The sequence below is a fragment of the Guyanagaster necrorhizus genome (assembly GCF_019112545.1).
Source record: "Guyanagaster necrorhizus MCA 3950 unplaced genomic scaffold BT62scaffold_79, whole genome shotgun sequence".
Lineage (NCBI taxonomy): Eukaryota > Fungi > Basidiomycota > Agaricomycetes > Agaricales > Physalacriaceae > Guyanagaster > Guyanagaster necrorhizus.
The window spans coordinates 15,370-33,876 of NW_025064958.1; the positions used below are offsets into that span (position 1 = coordinate 15,370).

Here is an 18,507-nt window from a genome sequence, read left to right on the forward strand (position 1 = left end):
CTGATCGAATGGATACCCGCGACTGATCCGTGAATCCAATCCGATTAAGACGGGGCCGCACTTCTTTTGTTCTTTCCACCAGCTGTATCAGGCACTGCATTTTCAACGGCGCCTGGAAAAGAGGACCCTTGAAGAAGAGAGGCATCAAAAATGACTCTGGCCTATGCTGTGCTAAAGCACTGCCACCGGCCGTAAGTTTCGCATCCGTTGGCATATAATTTGGCTAAGGCCCCGTATCAGGTTTAGGCTCAGATTTGAATGACTATACGGCATGGTATCGCCTTAGAGATTCTTTTGGTGGACATATATGGATGAAGCGGCTCCTTTGTATGGGAGTATGCTGGACGAATATCATAAGATTATTGATGCACTACTTATTTTTGTGCGTGCAGTTCTTTCCACTTACCAGGCTCGCGCTTACACTCATTTAGGCGGCTTTATTTTCCGCGTTAATGACAGCCTTTGTCATTCAAGCATCTCAGAACATGCAACCAGACTATTCCATTATCTCTGCCTGTCTACACCTCGAGCAGTTTCACGTTCTGCCATGTTTACGAGTTTCTGTTTAGTTACAATACCCAAAATGCGAGCTTGATGCAATCCATCCTTTGTTCCATCGCTCGACCCCACCGCACTCATGGCGCTCTATCTCATGCTCATCACCTTCTCTGTGGACGAGAATTATTATAAACGGGTCTGAAACTCCCGGCGTCAAATTTCCAGCCTTCTACCTCTCCCTTTTCCATGACCTTCCTCTTAATATATACTGTGTACAGATTACAAGTTCATGGATCGTAATTTGGCTCCATCCACGGAACACCCATGCTCATGTCTCCCACCACTGCAGAGTCACAGAAAATGTTAGTGAATTTAGGGGACATCATCACACCTTTCACTAGTTCCCTTTTGGACCGAGGAATGGTGTACCACATCGATGCGACTTCAATGTCATCAGTGTCGCATGGCACTGGTGGCAACGATGGAAGTGTGGGTCTCTCCGGGAATAACGCAAACAACAATCTGCACATGAACCCCCCAGTGTACAGCTGGTATCCCAACCAGATTCACCAGATGCTGGAAAATGCCCTGCCAGTGAGTACCAGGGAGGAAGGGGTGCATGCCCAGAACCCAGTGGGGAGTCAGCCTCATTCCATAGTTCTGCCGCCACCACCTAGTGACACTGGGTTTGACATCTCTAGGATAGCTTGATATATTTCACATTTTGTGGATCTTGCAGGGCTGATAGCTAAGCTTCTGTGGTGCTCGTGCAGGTCTGCAGAGTGCATTTATATGCATATATTAAAAATGGAAGAATTATTCATGATGTAAGCTAGAATTTGCCTGAGTAGCATGTATATTGTGTGGAGAGGATCGTCGTGAAATTACTTCTTCACAGGCGTGGCGTTAAGTGTGAGTACTTAAGGTTGTTCACCAGTCCGTCTTCTTTTCTCTTCAACCCCCACTCGTCATACCACAGTCTGTCTTAGTCCTTCACGGGTACGTTTGTATTTCGTTGCGCTTCCTAGGGCCCGTTTGGCTAACAACTCTGTGGAAAAGATACGCCCAAAATGCAACCATCTTCAGCAAACGCGTTGGTTTTCTAATATAAGATCTGAGAGAAGCCGCTGTTAACATCATGCTTCTTTAGCTCGGATCTCTTCGAAAAGAGTGCGGCAAGGACATCGAATTAGATTCTCGAACCCATGGATGTTTGTATTATATTTTTGAGACTGTAGCGATGCTGGAAAAAAATATAATCCCTTTTTTGCTACTCTGTCATTGACTTTTTCAAGCATCCAGTGCAAGAAACGGAAGGAATCGCGAAGCACATCTTGTCTGCATTGGCCATTTTTGGATATGTCCCTGGATTTGCATATAAAAATCTCAGGCAAATCAGGATTTCTTCGCCAAAAATAAGACAAGATCAAGGATCCCCTATCGGGAGTTTTTGTGCAAAGGGGGCAGAAACTTCCCTCGAGCCACCTCCTGCAGTAACCAACACCATCGATCTTCAGATGGATGACTGCCTGTATGATGACTTCCGGCCTCTGCAGATGGAGGATGTCCCATCTTCGTTGCTTGGGGATTTATATGAGATAGAGAGTCCAACCCAACCTTCATTTGCTTTTTCTCAGGACTATCCATACAACTACCTCTCCGACTTCGATTCCGTGAAGAATGAAGCCTCTTTGACGCCGACGCCTTTGGAATACCACTTCTCCGAAGGACATAGCCCTTACGTCCTGTCAACGGCCGACTCGCCCTTCCTTTCTAGCCACACAGAACCTTTTCTCTCGGACGTTCCCTTGTATTCTCCCGCGACACCATCCACCTCACTGGAGCCGGACTCCGATTCGCAACTCTTAGAACTGCCTATCTTCGTCACTGTATCGGATCTCACGTCTTCTTCATCGCCCTCAGTATCGTCTTCATCCTTTCCGGAGGATTTTCCTGACCCATCGCTTTCTACTGAGGCGGAAGCACAACCCGCTCATCAGGACCTCTCGCCATCTAGGGACAAGCGTAAATGTCTACAATCGGACTTGCAGGCGTCTTCAGCTTCTAACTCGGGCACGGAGTTTTTGAGCCATTCACCACGGTTGAGATCCGAATTCTTCTATCACAAAGACGACGAATCGGATTCTGATATGGTCTACCACCCTAGTCCAGGACCCTCGATCCCCAAAAAGAGGACTCGGTCAACCAGGACGACGAAGTACTTTGGTGAGAAGGATGGCAGAGGCGACGAGCTGCAGTTTGTTGCAGATGGCAGTAAGAAAAGTCGCGGAAGGAAAGTTCCTGTTGCTCCGAAGTTCCGTCAAGATGATCAGGCTAAAGCAGAGTCTCACACGGTGCTTCCATCGATTCCGTTCGACGTGAATCTGGCAGGCGCTCCCAACAAGGACACGAGGCGATATGTTTGCACTTACGAAGGATGTGGAAAGTGCTTCACTCGAGGCCCGAATCTGAGAGGCATGTTAAGAGTCTGCATTTAGTCGAGAAGCGTGCGCTCGACCTTTTCTCTCTTCGGCTCCAGTGCTCACAGTTCCATAGCTCATGAATGTCCACAAGAACGCTGCAAGAAGTCTTTCAGCAGGAAAGACAATCTAAAGCACCATATGGGTATCTCCCATTGAGCCAATTGTCTCTCGTGTCGCGCGTTTTTCCTCATATACATGTAACAATTTCTCTGTACTCGCTTTATAATGCATGCCACGAATATTCATGATTCACATTGACTTACAAACTGTTGCAGACAAGAAGAATTCTCTCCAATTCGGAGTCCCTGAAATGAGAAATGATTTATTTTCGTGAAGTCTCACCTGCGCACATGAAGCCAGTTGGCTGTGATGTCGCTAGTCCGGCTCTGAGATAACAAGCTCATCTAATTGTGGCCTACGCCGAAAAGGATCAGATCTTGAGCCTTGTCATCTACGGGTCGAGTTGTATGAGCAGGTATCGGGGATCCATTGTCAGCCGATATGGGATTCTGCTTGGATGTCGAATATCGGTGAGCCTCGAATCGTGGAATGGTTTTCGCATGTACATACGACTGGTGAGGCCAAGGAGGAAGCAATCTGATTTCTGTAATTCTGGATGATGTCCTGGGGAGGAATAGTTCTTTTCTTGCCGGCAGCCGACGGGCCTGCTGCGAGGGCAGTAGTATTTAATTTGTTCTTAGGCTGTGAAAATTAAAAGATGACTTTTACCAAAAAAAAAATGGGGCCAATGAGACCGCAGAGATTCGAGAACAAGCCCCCCTAAGTAAAGCGTCAGTGCAAGAAACTCAGAGATGATCTTCTGACCAACAACCACAAGAATAATTTTCGGTGTAGATGCGTTGAGACACTCCAGGGAAATGAAATCTTTCTTTCATTTCGTTCAGTCAATGTATTGAGCAACGATGGTTGTTGGCAGGAGCGATCAACTGCGGCAGGCCGCTTTCCGGCCGCAGCATAGTTTATCCCTTCTCTTTTCGACCGAGGACGGCAGAGCGTTGTTCGTCGTGCATTCGTATGCTCTGGGCGAATTAAATTTGGATTCATCTCAACCTGTCCGCTTTCTAGCTTTCTCACTATATCTCAAGCTAGTTGTAGTAGCACTTTTCTTTCTGGGAACGGGCCATTGCACTCGCCACTCGTAGCGTCATAATACTCGTCAACGATCCACAACATGGCTTATATTTGGATTGCATTGATGACTAGGTGGAGTCACTTTTTTCGGCGAAGCTGAGCATTATATGCCCGATCCTCAACGCCGGCAAGTTTCCTCCTAGTCCAAAAAATCACCACATCACTCATTTGTTCCACAGCCACACAAACTTTGGCAACAAGTCGGCTGTTGGGGAAACCTTTCGGACTCCGCTACAAAAAAATCTTCCTTCAAAATCGGGACTGCTGTAGTTTGTGAACCCGACAGCACGGACATCATTTGAAAACGAACGCTCCATCAGTCGTACAGGAATGCGTAGAAGAAGATTGCGCCCCTGTATTCCCTCTCGAGTTTGACCCTAATGATCATTCCGAGACGCAGAAATACTGCGACGCACTCGCGCATTACCGCCGACAAGCTTTCTTGAACCCTGGCTTGACTTTCGACCATAACACCTCGAAGCCGTCCTTCCAGCTCTCCGTTCCGTCCCTTGCCTCTCTTCGCTCTGCAGGGAGGCAATTTCCAACCTGTGCTGCCAACTGGTATCTAGAAACAACCAGACCGGTTTTCCCAGGTCTGGGTGGCGGATGTGAAGAGAGGTAACACGTCCTATGGTCGTATTCTACTTGAATGCTTTCAGGCGTCTTCGCTGCGGCACCCGGAACCATCGTGGGCTGATCCTACCAGTGAATACGAATGTCCGAGAAATCTAGCTGGTGTCGAGAATCTGGTGTCCAACGCGCTCGAGAATGTTCAGGGCTTAGCTATTCCGTAGTGTTATGGGAAACATAAGGTATGCCTCTACTTTGTAGTATTCGTACTGCTGATTTACTATGCATAGTTGGCAATGCCCCATGGAGAGTCTACCCATGTGATTCTCATGGAGTATATCAAAGGAACAACTCTCGCTCAGCTACAAGACAAGTATCCGAGCCACGATACCCCTCGATATAATCCCTTGCCTCAGAAGTCCTATAGTGAATGGCTCGATATGGCGAAAGAGCTCGTAAGCGCTCCTCCATCATTTTGACGATTTTGTCACCGATGATTCCTCAGTACATTTCAGCGCTAAGAGGCATGTATGTCTGCAATTTCCGAGCGTAAAGTAATACACTGCGACCTCAAACAGGAGAAATATGATGATCGCATCTACGACATCCCTGAAGCAGGTCGTGTACATCGACTTTGCATTTGCAGAGCTGAATGCGCGTCAGGACCTCATCGATGCCCATTAGAACTGTTATCGCTCCGTGGAATTGCTGACAGGCTGCTCAGTCAGCATAGGAAAGACTTTGAGCACTGGGCGATGAAGAATTCTCCTCGAGGCTTGACGTATCCGGGTTGAGGCTCATGTTTATCTGCTCTACTACAGGCCCTCGCAATCGTTGTTTCACCTGAGATACATCTCTTGTTCATAACTCTAATGATATACATTTACTACGCTATATTTCACTATCTCTTCCATTCTGTGCAGTGGAAGACTATCGCGGCTTGTTAACGGATTCGACATTTGTTGAGAAATGCGCTTCAATCCGCTCTTGCGGAGGGTTTGCTTCAGTTCACTCTGGAAACTCCCCTTCAGAGCGGGACGAACTGGTGGTCCCAAGTCTGGATGACCGAGGTCCAGAAGCGCGGTCGGACTGTGTCGCTCGGAAGCATCGTGTTGAAGATCTTCCAACCACCTCTTCTCCCGTCTCCCTACTTGGGTGACCAGAGATATGTAACCGTCGAGTGTCCGAACCCTAGACGATTGGCGCGGATCGAGAATTTGGCTTATACCGAGTTGGGATCGCTACAAGGATCTGTGATACCGTATTATTATGGGCTCCATAAGGCGAGTTTCGATCATTACTAGAAGGATTTGTATTCCTGGCGAGCTGATTATTCCATAACTAACAATGCCGAATGGAGAGAAAGCTCGTGTGCTGCTTCTGGAGTATATTGAAGGAAAACCAGCAATGGAGTGGCTTGAAACTTATACCTTCCATGACAAAGGTCCGCCACTCAGTGCAATATTGGATACAGATTATCTTCTCAAGGCAAAAAAACTCCTCAGTGCCTTGGTTGTTTTTTCCTTCGGATTATCATCTCGAGTCCGTTCTCACACTTTGCGACCAGTACATTTCGATGATCCGTTGTTTCAGCCAGATAAATGCACAGGGTGTCATTCATCACGATAATTATCACCAAGGACTGGGAAGTCGTCGTTATTGACTTTGAGGGGAGGGGGCCCGTCTTTTTATGTCCTCAGGAGGTTAATAAGGGAAGCGACGCTTTTACCGCTCTCGATATCTAATTCTCTTGCTGTGACAATCACTACAGGGTGTTACAGAAGTGGACCGATACGGGCCTTCCGGACGGTTTGATGAGGCCTCGACATTTCTACTTTCCTAATGATTGATTGAAAAGTGAACAGAGAGTTTCGGAGAGTAGAGATACAGATTAATATTTATGAATTGAGCTGATTTGAAATGCAACCGAAAACTTGATATCGCCTCCGGGCTGTTAGATATGTAGTCAGAGACTCACAGTGGTCTTATGTCAAAGCTGGCTTTATCATACTTCTCCTTCATGTACAATGATGGCAGGTGGGAAGTTACCTGGAGAGCTTCAAGCCGTATGAGAAACTATTGTAGAAAAGAGTGTCAAAAAATTACTCAGTTTCATTCGCAGATTCTTTCAAAGGCAGCCGTCGAGTGACATTTTCTTTGTGAAGAAATTCCGCCGTTGTTGGGAAAGATCGCTTTCCGTTCGTGTTTGGCGAGTCTGTGTTTTATTGCTTGTTCAAGTTGTCTGTACTCTCTCTGCATTATTTCTCTTGACCACATTATGAACAACAAAATATATCGGAGTGGTGCATTTATCACGGCTTTTGGTGTAGCTGTTTCATTGCGTACTACATTGTAGCGAATGACCTCAGTTCGACTCTGAGAACATCCATTCTTGGAGAAACTTCATCCTTCCTTTTTATGTAAAGAACTAAGATCGTAGATTAGATCCAGATTCACCAGGAGGCCATTGTTGGACCTCGAATAATCACTTGATTCAGATGCAAACACTCTTAAAGACAAGCCTGAGGCGATATTTTCCTTGTCGTCTCGTCTCGCCTGTCCAGCTTCGCTCTGTTGTACTGCCTGCGACCATTCGATTACCACGCACTACTCCATCGTGCCCGCCGACAATAACGACGGGGGAGAATAAGGACATGTACAATTGGTCCATAGCTGAGGGGAAAATCCAGGGGATGGTAACGCGTATGCGTCGCAGCTTGTACTTGAGAGAGGATATACGGAACTGTACGAACTACAGATTCATACACGAACGTTAGCTCCGTTCGTGAGGATGCTAGACCTACTCGCGGAGAGATCGGCAGTATACCTCACAGATGGACTTACTCGACCTTTGCTCTTTCGGTCCAGCATATCGCATGGGGGTTACGAGGGCAGATATCGAGACTCGATGAGATATGAAATCCTAGGAGAGGTGAAGTTAGATCTTAGGCTGATCCATATATACCGAGCTTGGTTGGTTCGTATCATCGACCCTTACGAATACCTTCGGCGACCGTCATTGTGATGGCCCATCATCGTCGAAGCTATACAACTTTCTGCTAAAAGCATTGTCTCGAAGCCTGAAGAAAGCTTAAGAGAGGGTGGAAATGGAGAGCAGTCGAATACCTTTTTTTATGATTCAATGTCCGCGATCAGGCTGTCGTTAGACCGCCTTTCTTTCTTTCTAATTTCGAGTCTTGATGGCGGAACTCATGAGTCACATGGCCAATGGCCTTTGTAGCAAGGCTCGCTTTTGACAGGGTAGTGACTAGGATATGTCACGCGAGAATCTGCCCAGGCCGTTCTCCTTAGGTGTGCGCCAGCTTCTCGAAGCTAAAGAATAGCTGGTCATCGTCCTCACCGTTAGTTACGACAAATTCCTGCTCTACAGGTTGGGATCTCTGCTCTTTGGGTGGAACGAATTCTCTTTCATAAAAAGATCGTCGTTCATCGGGACATCTGGATAGGATCACAATTGAGGACATCGGTATTGAGGTGGTGTGGGGGGGCACTCTACTCTGGAACCGCTCCCAACTCCATTGGGTAACACCACAGGCTCCAGAGCGGGACATGAGTTTGCTAGACGACGTGCGCAGGCAAACTCAGTAACCACCATCAAGTGGCTAGAGTGGCTGGTTTTTGACGACGTCGATCCTGAATCGTTTAGGCAGAGTGAACCTATCGTTGAGCTCCTGCTCCTCTTTCTTTGCCCCAGGATTATTTGCATTACGACACGAAGAGCTTTGCATTCGGGAACAATGGCATGCCAACATTCCTCTCTTCCCTCTCCCTCGATCTCGATGGGGGTATATGACTGTGGCACTTCGTAGCGTCGACATCCTCTTCATCAGTAGGCATCCTGTATTTGAAAATATTGTGTTGCCGCTGGAGGAAGAACGTGGTCATTGTCACTTCCAAGAACCTGCAATTGACAGTTGTTCAGCACTTATTGTTGGAAATCCTCAGTGATGCGCAGGGTAGACTCCAGGCTGGTAAGGCCAGATGGTATGAACTTGTTATTCTACAGCTTCTACAGAGCTCGTATTTATACTCTCCAGGCTTGTATCTAGAATTTACTACAACATTCTCTTTCTCTCGAGCTTACTCATTAACTTTCGGCATGATGCCAGATTGCCCTTTCTAGAACTTTCCAGCAAAATCCCAACACTTATAAAGCAATTGATGGTGTTGATACCGTTTGCATTTCTTCAATTTCACTTTCGCGCACGCACTTCCGAAAATTTATTTCTATAGATGCCATCATGTACATTGGCCACTTAACGTCAGCCTAATGCATCCATCATCAGTCTCCTCCCAAAGTTGTACTTAGAAGGGATTTTTCGATGGATTTCATTGCAGCAGAGAGAATATTATGACTCGGCCCTTTGTCTGCACTTGGAGTATCGACAAGGACTCGTGGCTGTTTAAGGGAATCCAAGGTAAATCCTTTTTGCTTGGAAATGCTTGGTTCTACAACCTCTAGAATGACTGTCTTGAGGTAGCATCGGACATTTGGTATCAAGCAAATGTCTGGGAAAGCAGAGAACTGTATGTCGGAACGCTCTGCAGGGAGTATTTCCATTCCTCGGGAGAGAGCCCATGGATATGCCCGAAGACAAGAACACAAGTGACTTCTCAATTCGCTTGTAGTCTGAGTCACAGTCGAGTCCTCTATATCGTAATCGTCTCAAAATGTTAAATTGTCTAACGCTTAGACGATTGTAGTGCGATCGACGGAGAATATAACTCCTGTCAGTTGTGAGACACCTTGAAGTAACGTAATATCATCCACAAAGCGAGAGTTGAGAGGGCACAGACTCCATGTCCAAGAACGAAAAGGATTCTATGATAAATACAGAGACTAGCTCCTGTATGGTAAATGGTCTGATTCATGTCCGACTCAAACAACAAGAAAGGGAGCGATACAACTACTGAAAAATGTTGCGAAAAGGTCCAAGTGATGCTGTTGTACATTTGCATACTTCTTCTGATACGTGTCTTTCTCGAGTATTAGACCGACGACTGGGCCATACCATAATTTCGTTGGCTCACGAGAACCGGTGAGGTTGACAATCGTGTTGTTCACAGAATCGGGATCCATGGCCAGGCACATTTGGTTCTTGGGGTACCAAAGCTCAAATGGCGGGTCATCACCTCGTTCAACGACCCTTCGACAAGCGAGCTTATCCCGAGAAAAGAAGTCATCCAGCTGCGGCATATAGTCCACTATTTCGCCATAGGTTCCGTTTCGGAATATGAACGTGAGAGTAATTTCCGTAGGAGCCGAGCCTTTTGCCTTTATTTTGAGTCTGTGAAAATGGGAACGAGATGAAGGCGTACTGCGTTGGTGAAATAGGAGTCCTCGAATACGGGTCCTCCTTGGATCCTGATACACTATTTCCTGGTCGATTCTTGGATAATAATCAGTAAATCCGTGCTGTAGGCATGGACCCTCCGCGAAATGGATTCGAAAGCACTGGATTCACAAGTTTCAGTAGTTCGGTGGTAGGAAAATATTGGATGCAACGTACCACGTCTAGGCATAACTGTGTGCACCAGAATTCACCACACTGACAGATAGCGACGGGTTCACGGACGAGGTCCAGTCCTCTGCAGCCGTGGCAGATGAATAGCATAGACATAATTTCCTGGTGTGAGGTAGAGTTGAAGAGGCGTGCATGATAATTAATCCAGGAGATTACTGTAAGACCCTGAATTTATATATGAGGCAAATAGCGGTTCTACGTCATTAGAAGTTTTTGGTCAGTTGTTCCATCTCTATCTCACACTTAAAAGACACCGTGTCCGCAATACCTTGATCTGGCAATTTCCAATTCTGAACATGGGAACGTTCCATGGTCAAGACTTAGCGCTGTCGCAAAACTATTGTGCATCTGCTTTTTGTTGGATATGAGGGAGATTTGTGTTCAGTGCAGGTGAAAAATTGCACAAACTGACATGCTTATTATTTAGTCTGTGTCTGGAAAATAATCCAGATTTACAAAGAAAGGAATAGAAGATCAGAGGATGCTTTTGAGACTCGAGAGTCGGTGCACCGACCTTGCACAACAAGCTCGGGGGGCAACTAATTCTGTAATATTATTTTCTTGACTGCTACTTACCGACTGCGAGATGTTTTTGCCGAAAAGCTGCCGTTGATGCCTTCGTAGCTTGACCTGAGTCTCCACGGACTTAGCCAAAACATTGAAGCACTCGACTAGCCTCTGGTCTTGCAATAATCAGGAACGTCCCTCATTTGCTCACAATTGTGGTCATTATAAGTTCGTCGTCATCGAAATCATCCAGCCCTTCTTGGAATCTGAGGCTCATTGGTCTCTTGTCTGTGCCGCAGATGTTAGAATGCGAGCTTAGACCGAGACTTGCGGCCCCGTTGTTTGAAGATCTTCCTGGCATCGCTCCTACCTGTCATATCTCATACGCCATTTTCACTCGCTGTATCTCCGAAACAACTCGTTCTCTGTGAGAACTAGGCATATGACGAACAGAGAGACCTGCAGGAAATGGTTCTTGCGTATTACTATGGCAAGCATAAGGTGTGTTTGGTTCGTGATGTCGTAGCCTATGAGTCATGATCTTCAAATACCTCCTTCGGGTCTAGCCAGCACTTTGATCTCCGAGACTTCATGTTTCATTCCCCAATGCAATATGTTGCCAATCCCTGCCACCCATGATTCCATACCAATAGAGAAGATTACAAGGCGCGACATTACTCGAGCACGGCATAGTCCGCTCAGTTTGTTTCGTGCATGTAAGCCCTCAAGGCAGTTAGTCTCGACTCGTAAGCTATGTATACCAACAATTGTTCTTTTGGACGTCCCTTAGCTCGTTTTTATTGATGGCGTCAAATTGAGTGTGATATGAATGTGCGTCCCGTTTTCGTAAGGTAGCTTTCCTCTCAGTATTGAGTTAATTTTACCGAATAGTGCCCTGCGTCTATTCCCCATGAAATGTGATGATTACTGTTCGTTATTAATACCTTTAGATTGTTACAGCATGGATACAATCTAAACTAGGAATCAAATAATCACATCGGAGACGAGAACAGCGATATGAATACCGAACTATCATGGCTTTTCCCTCCAAATACACACGTCCAGTACCGATAAATACGTAGAAATAAAGGTATTCCAGAACATTGGCTTTTTATCACAATCGTCTCGGATCCCAAATTTACAAGTACATAATTCATACACACGGCCTAAAATTTTATGCTCACACGGGGAAATCTACACCCTCCTTTGCATGATCCAAAGATGCAATGCTGTCCATCTGTGGAATACTATTGTTCTGAAGGAAGAACTTCAGGGTTAATTGATGACAAAAATCAAATGAACACATACTGCTTTAGTACCACAGTCGCGATATGTGATCCTGGCGACTTTTGGTCCAGAATATCCACTATTTGTATGTGCTTCATGGACCCGCCGAGAATTTAACCTAGGAAAGTTCAGCTCCCAATGAGGGCGACATGTAGGTCGGTACGCACATAGCAAGCAATGAGTTGACATATACTACAAGGTGTCAGATCAGTTAAGAATGCGAGAGGAGGTAAAGTCCGACATTTCGATAAGATTAAATCGACACCGAGAAAAACAAGGGAGTTTTGCCACACCAGATACTGGGATTCGAAGTCAGATCGAAGAACGAAATCAATATTTGAGTTACCGTACCGTAATGAGAGTGAATAATGAGCATGCACTGTAGGCCGATCAGTTTCGGTGTTATTACTTGAGCAGATGTGTTTACCTCGTGGCTAAGCCAGATATCACGACCAGCCGCATCAAGCTAAAGAGCATATCAGAAGTGCTACAAGAACAGGTCAACCATCAATCCATGAAGAAAGGAAATGGGTCACCTGGTGAACGCTGAAGCCTGCCTGCGTTTGTGAAGATAGTAACACATTGAGAGGGCAATTACAAAATCAGAAGTGACAGCGACGGAAAAAAGGACACAAATTGATCCCTGGAAAATGCTTCAGATGGATGCGCATCCACGATCATGTGCAGCATGCCTTGATCGTCGGTATTAACAGGAAATTGGATATGGAGTATCTGCGGAGGATGGTATAAGAATCAATAGTGATCGCAAAGATGAGAAACCTTTTATTACGCGTCATAGACTGAGTCTGCAAATCTGTTGTGAAGAGCAGAGTGGAAGATGAATGATCACTTACAAATTCCAGAACCCAAAGCTACTATCACCGTCAAGATCTGTGGGTACATTCTTTGGGACTGGGGACAAAGGTTCATATACGTTGATGATGCCTACCACAATCCACGGGATAATTCTGTGGCAGTCACCGGTAACTTGAAGTAAATTAAGCTCGTGTTTGGAATGAGAGAGGGGCAAGCGCGAACGTTTCCAGATCCTGACAGCATATAAACTGTATGTTATACCAGTGAGTATATATGTGGCAACACATTGGGGAAACATACGCTTCGACCCATATGCAGATGATCAGCTGAACAAGTACGGTTGAATGTCAGAGAATAGAAAATAGCCAAAGGACGAACACATATCAATAATTGAAGCTAACAACGTCATATGGCGATTAGGCACCTCTCTCAGATGACGGAACAAAGGAGATAAGTACCTTAAAGCTCCTAGCATTGGGAATCAGTTGGAGTAATAACAGAATATTACCCATATTGTGACATACCATATGATATGAAACAGCCCCAGGTAGTCACCGAACAAGTCAACGAGATAGTGATATACTGCATGCATACTCAGAACAATATGAAGAACGTCGAGAACCCTGGGTAATATAGAAATCATTCGGATCGTGTTTATAAGCAACACAAGCTCGAACGCACCAAAGTATTGCAACCTGATCGAGATCATTTAACTGCATTCAATTATGGTCAGATGTCAACGTACGGAGTATCGATATATCCACCAATCATCTGGGTATTTCTTGTAGTATATGAGCGTTTGCAGATTCGTTATTCCAAATAGGCTGTTAACAGAGAGATTAGTAATGAGAGGGATGAAGTGAAGATTGCTTACATGGCAGCAACTGTTGAACCAACGTAAATAGCGCCGAGATTCATTCCCAATGATGATACAGCAGTGTGGATTTCGGATGGCATTTGGGATGCAAGGTTGAGGATAGGAGAAAAGCAGGAAAGTCAGTCAGTTCATATCGCTCGCAAGTTGATGCATCTGAAACGGTATCACGAAGTCAAAATGATATCCAGGGGGTAGTGCTGTGGAGTGCCTTCTCATGCAAAGCTGCACATCCCTTGCTCTATCTGAATGATGGGTGATAGCCGCTTGCTTCTCTACACATCGATAGGAGATGTATGTGCGCAAAAATTCCTTGGCTTCATGATTGATCATTCCGTGGAAATGCGGGGGTTTTCAAGAGACCGTATGGTCCATAGTTATAAATACTATTTCGAGGATGGTGGACTCACTGAAATCAAATAATTCGCGTTTCACCTTTGAGCACAGACAGCTTCGGGTAGCCAACGCAATGATAAAAGTGAATTGGGCAAAGTGGCCGGTCAACCCCGGATCCTATCCGAATGAGGTCTTTGTGACAAGTCACAGATGCTTCTTTTACGAGGGCTCCACGTGACATTCACTCTGATTGTAATTATACAGTAAAACGAAAGGTATTTACTGTTCCTTTTTGGATTGCATCTGCACTGGGACTCGAGAGCCATAAGATTTGATATCTCCCTACCAACAGTTTCATGATTGTACTCTGATCTTCTTTAGGTTTCCGAGTCATCTTCAACTGATCTTCGATGGCACATATTTTATTGATAATCGCGTGGCTGTAATTCATATTCAACTCCACCGTTGATCGATATGGATAGGATAGGTTCTCTTCCATCAAGAGATATTGTCCCATTTTTGTCTGCCACTGACCCTCCTCGAAGTTATCATTAGAATTAATGCAGTGCAATGCCATGTTCTGGACTGGGTCGAATCTCGATGAAAACATACAATCTACGAGTTCCAAACGCAGATGGAAAGACTCAGCGGTTGCTCGCTGGCGCTAACATGTTGTTCAAGGTAGTATGTGCTGGAGTGGGGCATGTGTCTACAAGAGAGGATATATCACTTCTGAGAGAAATCTGATTTTGATGGGTGGGAGGCTGTAACTCCTCTAATAGTTCATCAAATAGAAGATGTATGGAAGATTCAAAGGAGGGATATCGGAACGCAATAGACGGTAGCAAACCACAGCTAGTACGTCCCCCATCGATCCATTCTGTCTCTGACTCTGCGAGAGGTTCCATCGGTCGTATTCTTCTGCCCCATATGGGACCTTCCTCTTTCATATCTTCTCATATTTCTTCGCGACTCTAATGACACAAATCTACTGCTGTATCTTTCTCTCTTTTTTCATGATATCTGATAACAAACAAGGACACGATCGCTATGCGGTATCCTTTTTCATCAAGGAAGACGCCTCCGGATTAAACAACGTAAGGAGGTACAAATTTGATTTCTGCCAGTGGTGATGAGGCGGCGAAATGTAACGCTTGCACAGGAAGCGCTCAACCAAATCATATCTATCTCCAGTCGCTCGGACCCAATATTCCAGGTGAGCGAGAACCGCGTCCTTCTACTGGAACCGTATCGCTAGGTCCAAGAGAGGGAATGGCTGGTGATAGTCTTGGTTACAGCTACGAACAAGCGGGAATCTACGGCAATGCAACACGTGATCTTGGAGACCGGACCGTACCAACGCTCCCACTACTTCCTAAGAATTTGACGGGAAAACAAAGATGAGCTCTCGTGGTACGCGCAGACGTCGAGCGCTTTGTGCTCTGGGGTCCAATATTCCCTTGCATACTATACATCTCACCACTCCTCAATGCTAGGCCTCGAAACCTCTGCCGTCTACCTATATTTGGCTCACGAACGCGTCCCCCGATCCTGAATCCCAGTTTACGCGGAAGTTACGATCCCGATGGTCTAGTCCCGTATACGTAGAAGCCGGTGCTGTCCAAGGACTTGAACAACTCATGTGGAAATGCCGATATTCTGATAGAAGAACAGGAATGTTACTTTCAGTGTGGAACTAATATGTACACACCGCTTCTTCAGAGATTTGTGGGGTGTATATCTCACGAACTTGATCAATTGTTTCTGGATGCTTAATGGTCCGTTCTGGAGTTTAACTTAGGAACAGTCAGTGCCTGTTGAGATCGAAAAAAGGGCTATGTATGTGGAGGGTAACCAGGAAATATACACTGTAAGGATCCAGAGACAGCTCAGCTTGAATGAGAATGATATTGAAGAAATCCAGACATTTTGGTATGAAGAAAGTGATGCTGAGGAAAATGAGAAGATTAATTTCACCAGACGACACAATGATTCAGGATCAGATAACTATCCAGCATTGCAGCGAATGCCAAAGTAATGAGGATAAGCAATAAGCATCCTTATTTAGGGGAGAAGCATTCTCATCAGCTTAATTGGAAACAATGAGGCAGCATTGCTGACTTCGAATATCATTATGGTGGAAATACTGCACCAGAGAATGTGAATGCTTCTATGCCACTGTGCAGGAAGCACCACATGTAGAAGGTATATCAGTGATACAAACCTCACACCTTGATATTGTGTATCAGTTAGAAAGTGGACATGGAGTACCTTGTAAGCCATGAGGTCAAGCCATATGATACTTTGCTTTTGCATGACTTGTGAATTGAAATGATGGTTGACTACTGTTCACATTACTCACATAATGCTACAGCATCATTCAATCCTCTGTATATCACCAGGGGAAGATTTCATTATAATAGAAAGCACTTTACAGAGCCCAAACTTATTAAAATGATGATGCCTACAATCCTTAGTGATCCCTGTGGTTATAGATGGTGAGAGAGTGAACTTTTTTCACCTTCAACTTGTAGAAGGAACCACATACAGTGAAATATTCAATGGTGGAAAATGTGAAAGAATGGAAGGAAAATGTCTATGGTGATATTGGGCCAGTCACATCACTTTCTTTTTCTCTGTCATTGCTGGCTTTCTCTCACTGAGCCTTTGCATCTCTCATAGTTTGCTAGGGTTCCAACAACCATCAGCATGTCATTGTTGAATGAGATGATGCGTTGATATTTGAATATACCTGGGAGTGCTCACCACAATCTTCTTGTTCTTCCTGTGATTGTCAGTGCCTGCCTTCATGCTACTCTCTCATGACTTTCTCTGTGCCATGCAGACCATGTTGTACAGCAACCTCAATATATGAGATATTCCACCTACAGCATGCTATGGGCCTTTCTGATTGCACAGTGGGACCTCTTCTCTGCATAGCTGTCACAGACTCTGACATATCTTATACCCCACATCCATGTTCAGATGGGTAGCCTGTCACACCTCTTCTTTCATATCCATGTCATGCACCATCACTCTGTCTTTGGTCTGCACCATATTGATATATGTCTCTCCAGGCAGACCAAGCCCCAGCTTCCAACATGGCTGGATGCCCAGAGCAACATCCTATCTTCTTGCTTTCCATCATTCCTCAATGGGGCTGACAAGTCTTCTCCATCTACACTACTTCCTGCCACCACAGAGATGTTCTCAACTTCTCTCCATGCCCACCATGACAAATCTGCACACACACTCTCTCTTTCCCATACTGCCTCTGTTGTCTCACCCACCTGCTCTAACTCTGACTTATGAAGCATTCACAGATACATCCTTTACTCTGCTCCATAATCTCATGATGCCACATTGCCCACCCTATCTGATCATCCTTTTTGCCTCCTCTCATTCTATAATTGACATATCTAGCATAATACCCACTACAATACTGTTGTGGGATGACACAAGTACCTGATGTCAACCTTATATAAGCATAGACAGTTTTATCCTGAGTCAATGGTCAATTGCCTTTAAGCAATTGACCATCATACTCAGTCTGGCCTATTATCCACTGTGTGAAAGTAACTGCCTGCAACAGGTTATGGGCCCCATACTTTAAGGCCTACTTCATTTTTTTTCTTCACATCTTGCTTGTGCCCTGCTATCTCTCCATCAGTCATTTCACTACTGAAACAATATCACCATATACATCATGCCATCCTTTGACACAATCAAAAAAGGCTTCAACAACTTAAATGCCTCTAATTATGGCAAGTGGGAAGAAAACATGTTGGCCTTACTCAAAACTCACTGCAAGTACCTTATCACCATTGGCTGTGACCCTGAACTGGAGTTTGCAGACCCTGAGAAGCCAACATACCAGGAGAAGAAGGACTGGAAGGACTGAAAGGAGACTCAGATATTGGCTGCTGGCACAATCTATCTCTGCCTTGATGATCCAGAGAGGATGTGGGACATATTAAAGGCACACCATCAGCAAAGAAAACCAGTGACTTGATTTGTAGCCTATGACAGCTTCTTCAATCTCAAGAAGGAGACAGAAGAATCACTTCCAGACCTTGCTAGTCAGAGCACTCAAATCATGAGTCATATCCATGCTCTGTGTCCTGCTCATTTTGGTCTCCAGCAGTTAGAAGAAGAGCTTCTTGTTATAGCCCTGATTCATGCACTTCCTCAGTCTGAATTTGGAAACTTCATTATATTGCTATTTCTTCTCTCTGATAAACTCACTCTCAAAGGACTCTACACTGCATTTCACAATGAAGAAAACAATCAGAAGCTGCATGCTGGTGATCCAGCAGTCTCTGTCACTCTCAAAGCCACACCTTTCCATTCAGCCACAAATCTGGCTACCAATGCTACTGTAAAATGTGGATGGTGCCTTTGTGAGAATCATGCAGAAGAAGAATGTATAACCAAGAAG

General features: G+C 45.2%; 5 protein-coding genes across 5 annotated transcripts; 3 read left to right on the top strand and 2 right to left on the bottom strand.

The window, feature by feature from the left end:
- Positions 1-822: 822 nt before the first annotated feature.
- BT62DRAFT_998341 (uncharacterized protein) lies at positions 823-2,996 on the top strand (the record flags this gene model as incomplete). The annotated part of the gene is made up of 6 exons (XM_043190718.1): positions 823-860; positions 900-1,092; positions 1,272-1,325; positions 1,350-1,410; positions 1,478-1,497; positions 1,794-2,996. 6 exons carry the CDS (start codon positions 823-825, stop codon positions 2,994-2,996), a joined length of 1,569 nt encoding a protein of 522 aa, XP_043032809.1.
- Positions 2,997-3,904: 908 nt separating this feature from the next.
- Positions 3,905-5,387, top strand: BT62DRAFT_1081663 (uncharacterized protein; the record flags this gene model as incomplete). The annotated part of the gene is made up of 8 exons (XM_043179691.1): positions 3,905-4,054; positions 4,313-4,402; positions 4,462-4,716; positions 4,793-4,903; positions 4,928-4,945; positions 4,994-5,158; positions 5,209-5,231; positions 5,282-5,387. The coding sequence occupies 8 exons, from the start codon at positions 3,905-3,907 to the stop codon at positions 5,385-5,387; spliced, it is 918 nt and encodes a 305-aa protein (XP_043032810.1).
- A 285-nt stretch (positions 5,388-5,672) lies between these two features.
- Positions 5,673-6,007, top strand: BT62DRAFT_1014124 (uncharacterized protein; the record flags this gene model as incomplete). The annotated part of the gene is made up of 2 exons (XM_043178164.1): positions 5,673-5,699; positions 5,735-6,007. 2 exons carry the CDS (start codon positions 5,673-5,675, stop codon positions 6,005-6,007), a joined length of 300 nt encoding a protein of 99 aa, XP_043032811.1.
- Positions 6,008-8,011: 2,004 nt separating this feature from the next.
- Positions 8,012-11,117, bottom strand: BT62DRAFT_1014126 (uncharacterized protein; the record flags this gene model as incomplete). Its single annotated transcript, XM_043178165.1, has 6 exons — positions 8,012-8,282; positions 8,434-8,625; positions 9,686-10,179; positions 10,235-10,351; positions 10,826-10,927; positions 10,968-11,117. The coding sequence occupies 6 exons, from the start codon at positions 11,115-11,117 to the stop codon at positions 8,012-8,014; spliced, it is 1,326 nt and encodes a 441-aa protein (XP_043032812.1).
- Positions 11,118-11,880: 763 nt separating this feature from the next.
- BT62DRAFT_939092 (uncharacterized protein) lies at positions 11,881-13,880 on the bottom strand. Its single transcript, XM_043187653.1, has 19 exons — positions 13,734-13,880; positions 13,605-13,683; positions 13,541-13,554; positions 13,384-13,482; positions 13,318-13,327; positions 13,238-13,255; positions 13,160-13,185; positions 13,082-13,107; positions 13,025-13,030; positions 12,898-12,915; positions 12,834-12,849; positions 12,736-12,775; positions 12,580-12,686; positions 12,471-12,530; positions 12,395-12,422; positions 12,285-12,342; positions 12,211-12,235; positions 12,065-12,161; positions 11,881-12,011 (listed from the first exon to the last, which is right to left on the bottom strand). Exons 1-19 carry the CDS (start codon positions 13,814-13,816, stop codon positions 11,937-11,939), a joined length of 885 nt encoding a protein of 294 aa, XP_043032813.1. The 5' UTR covers positions 13,817-13,880; the 3' UTR covers positions 11,881-11,936.
- Positions 13,881-18,507: the final 4,627 nt, after the last annotated feature.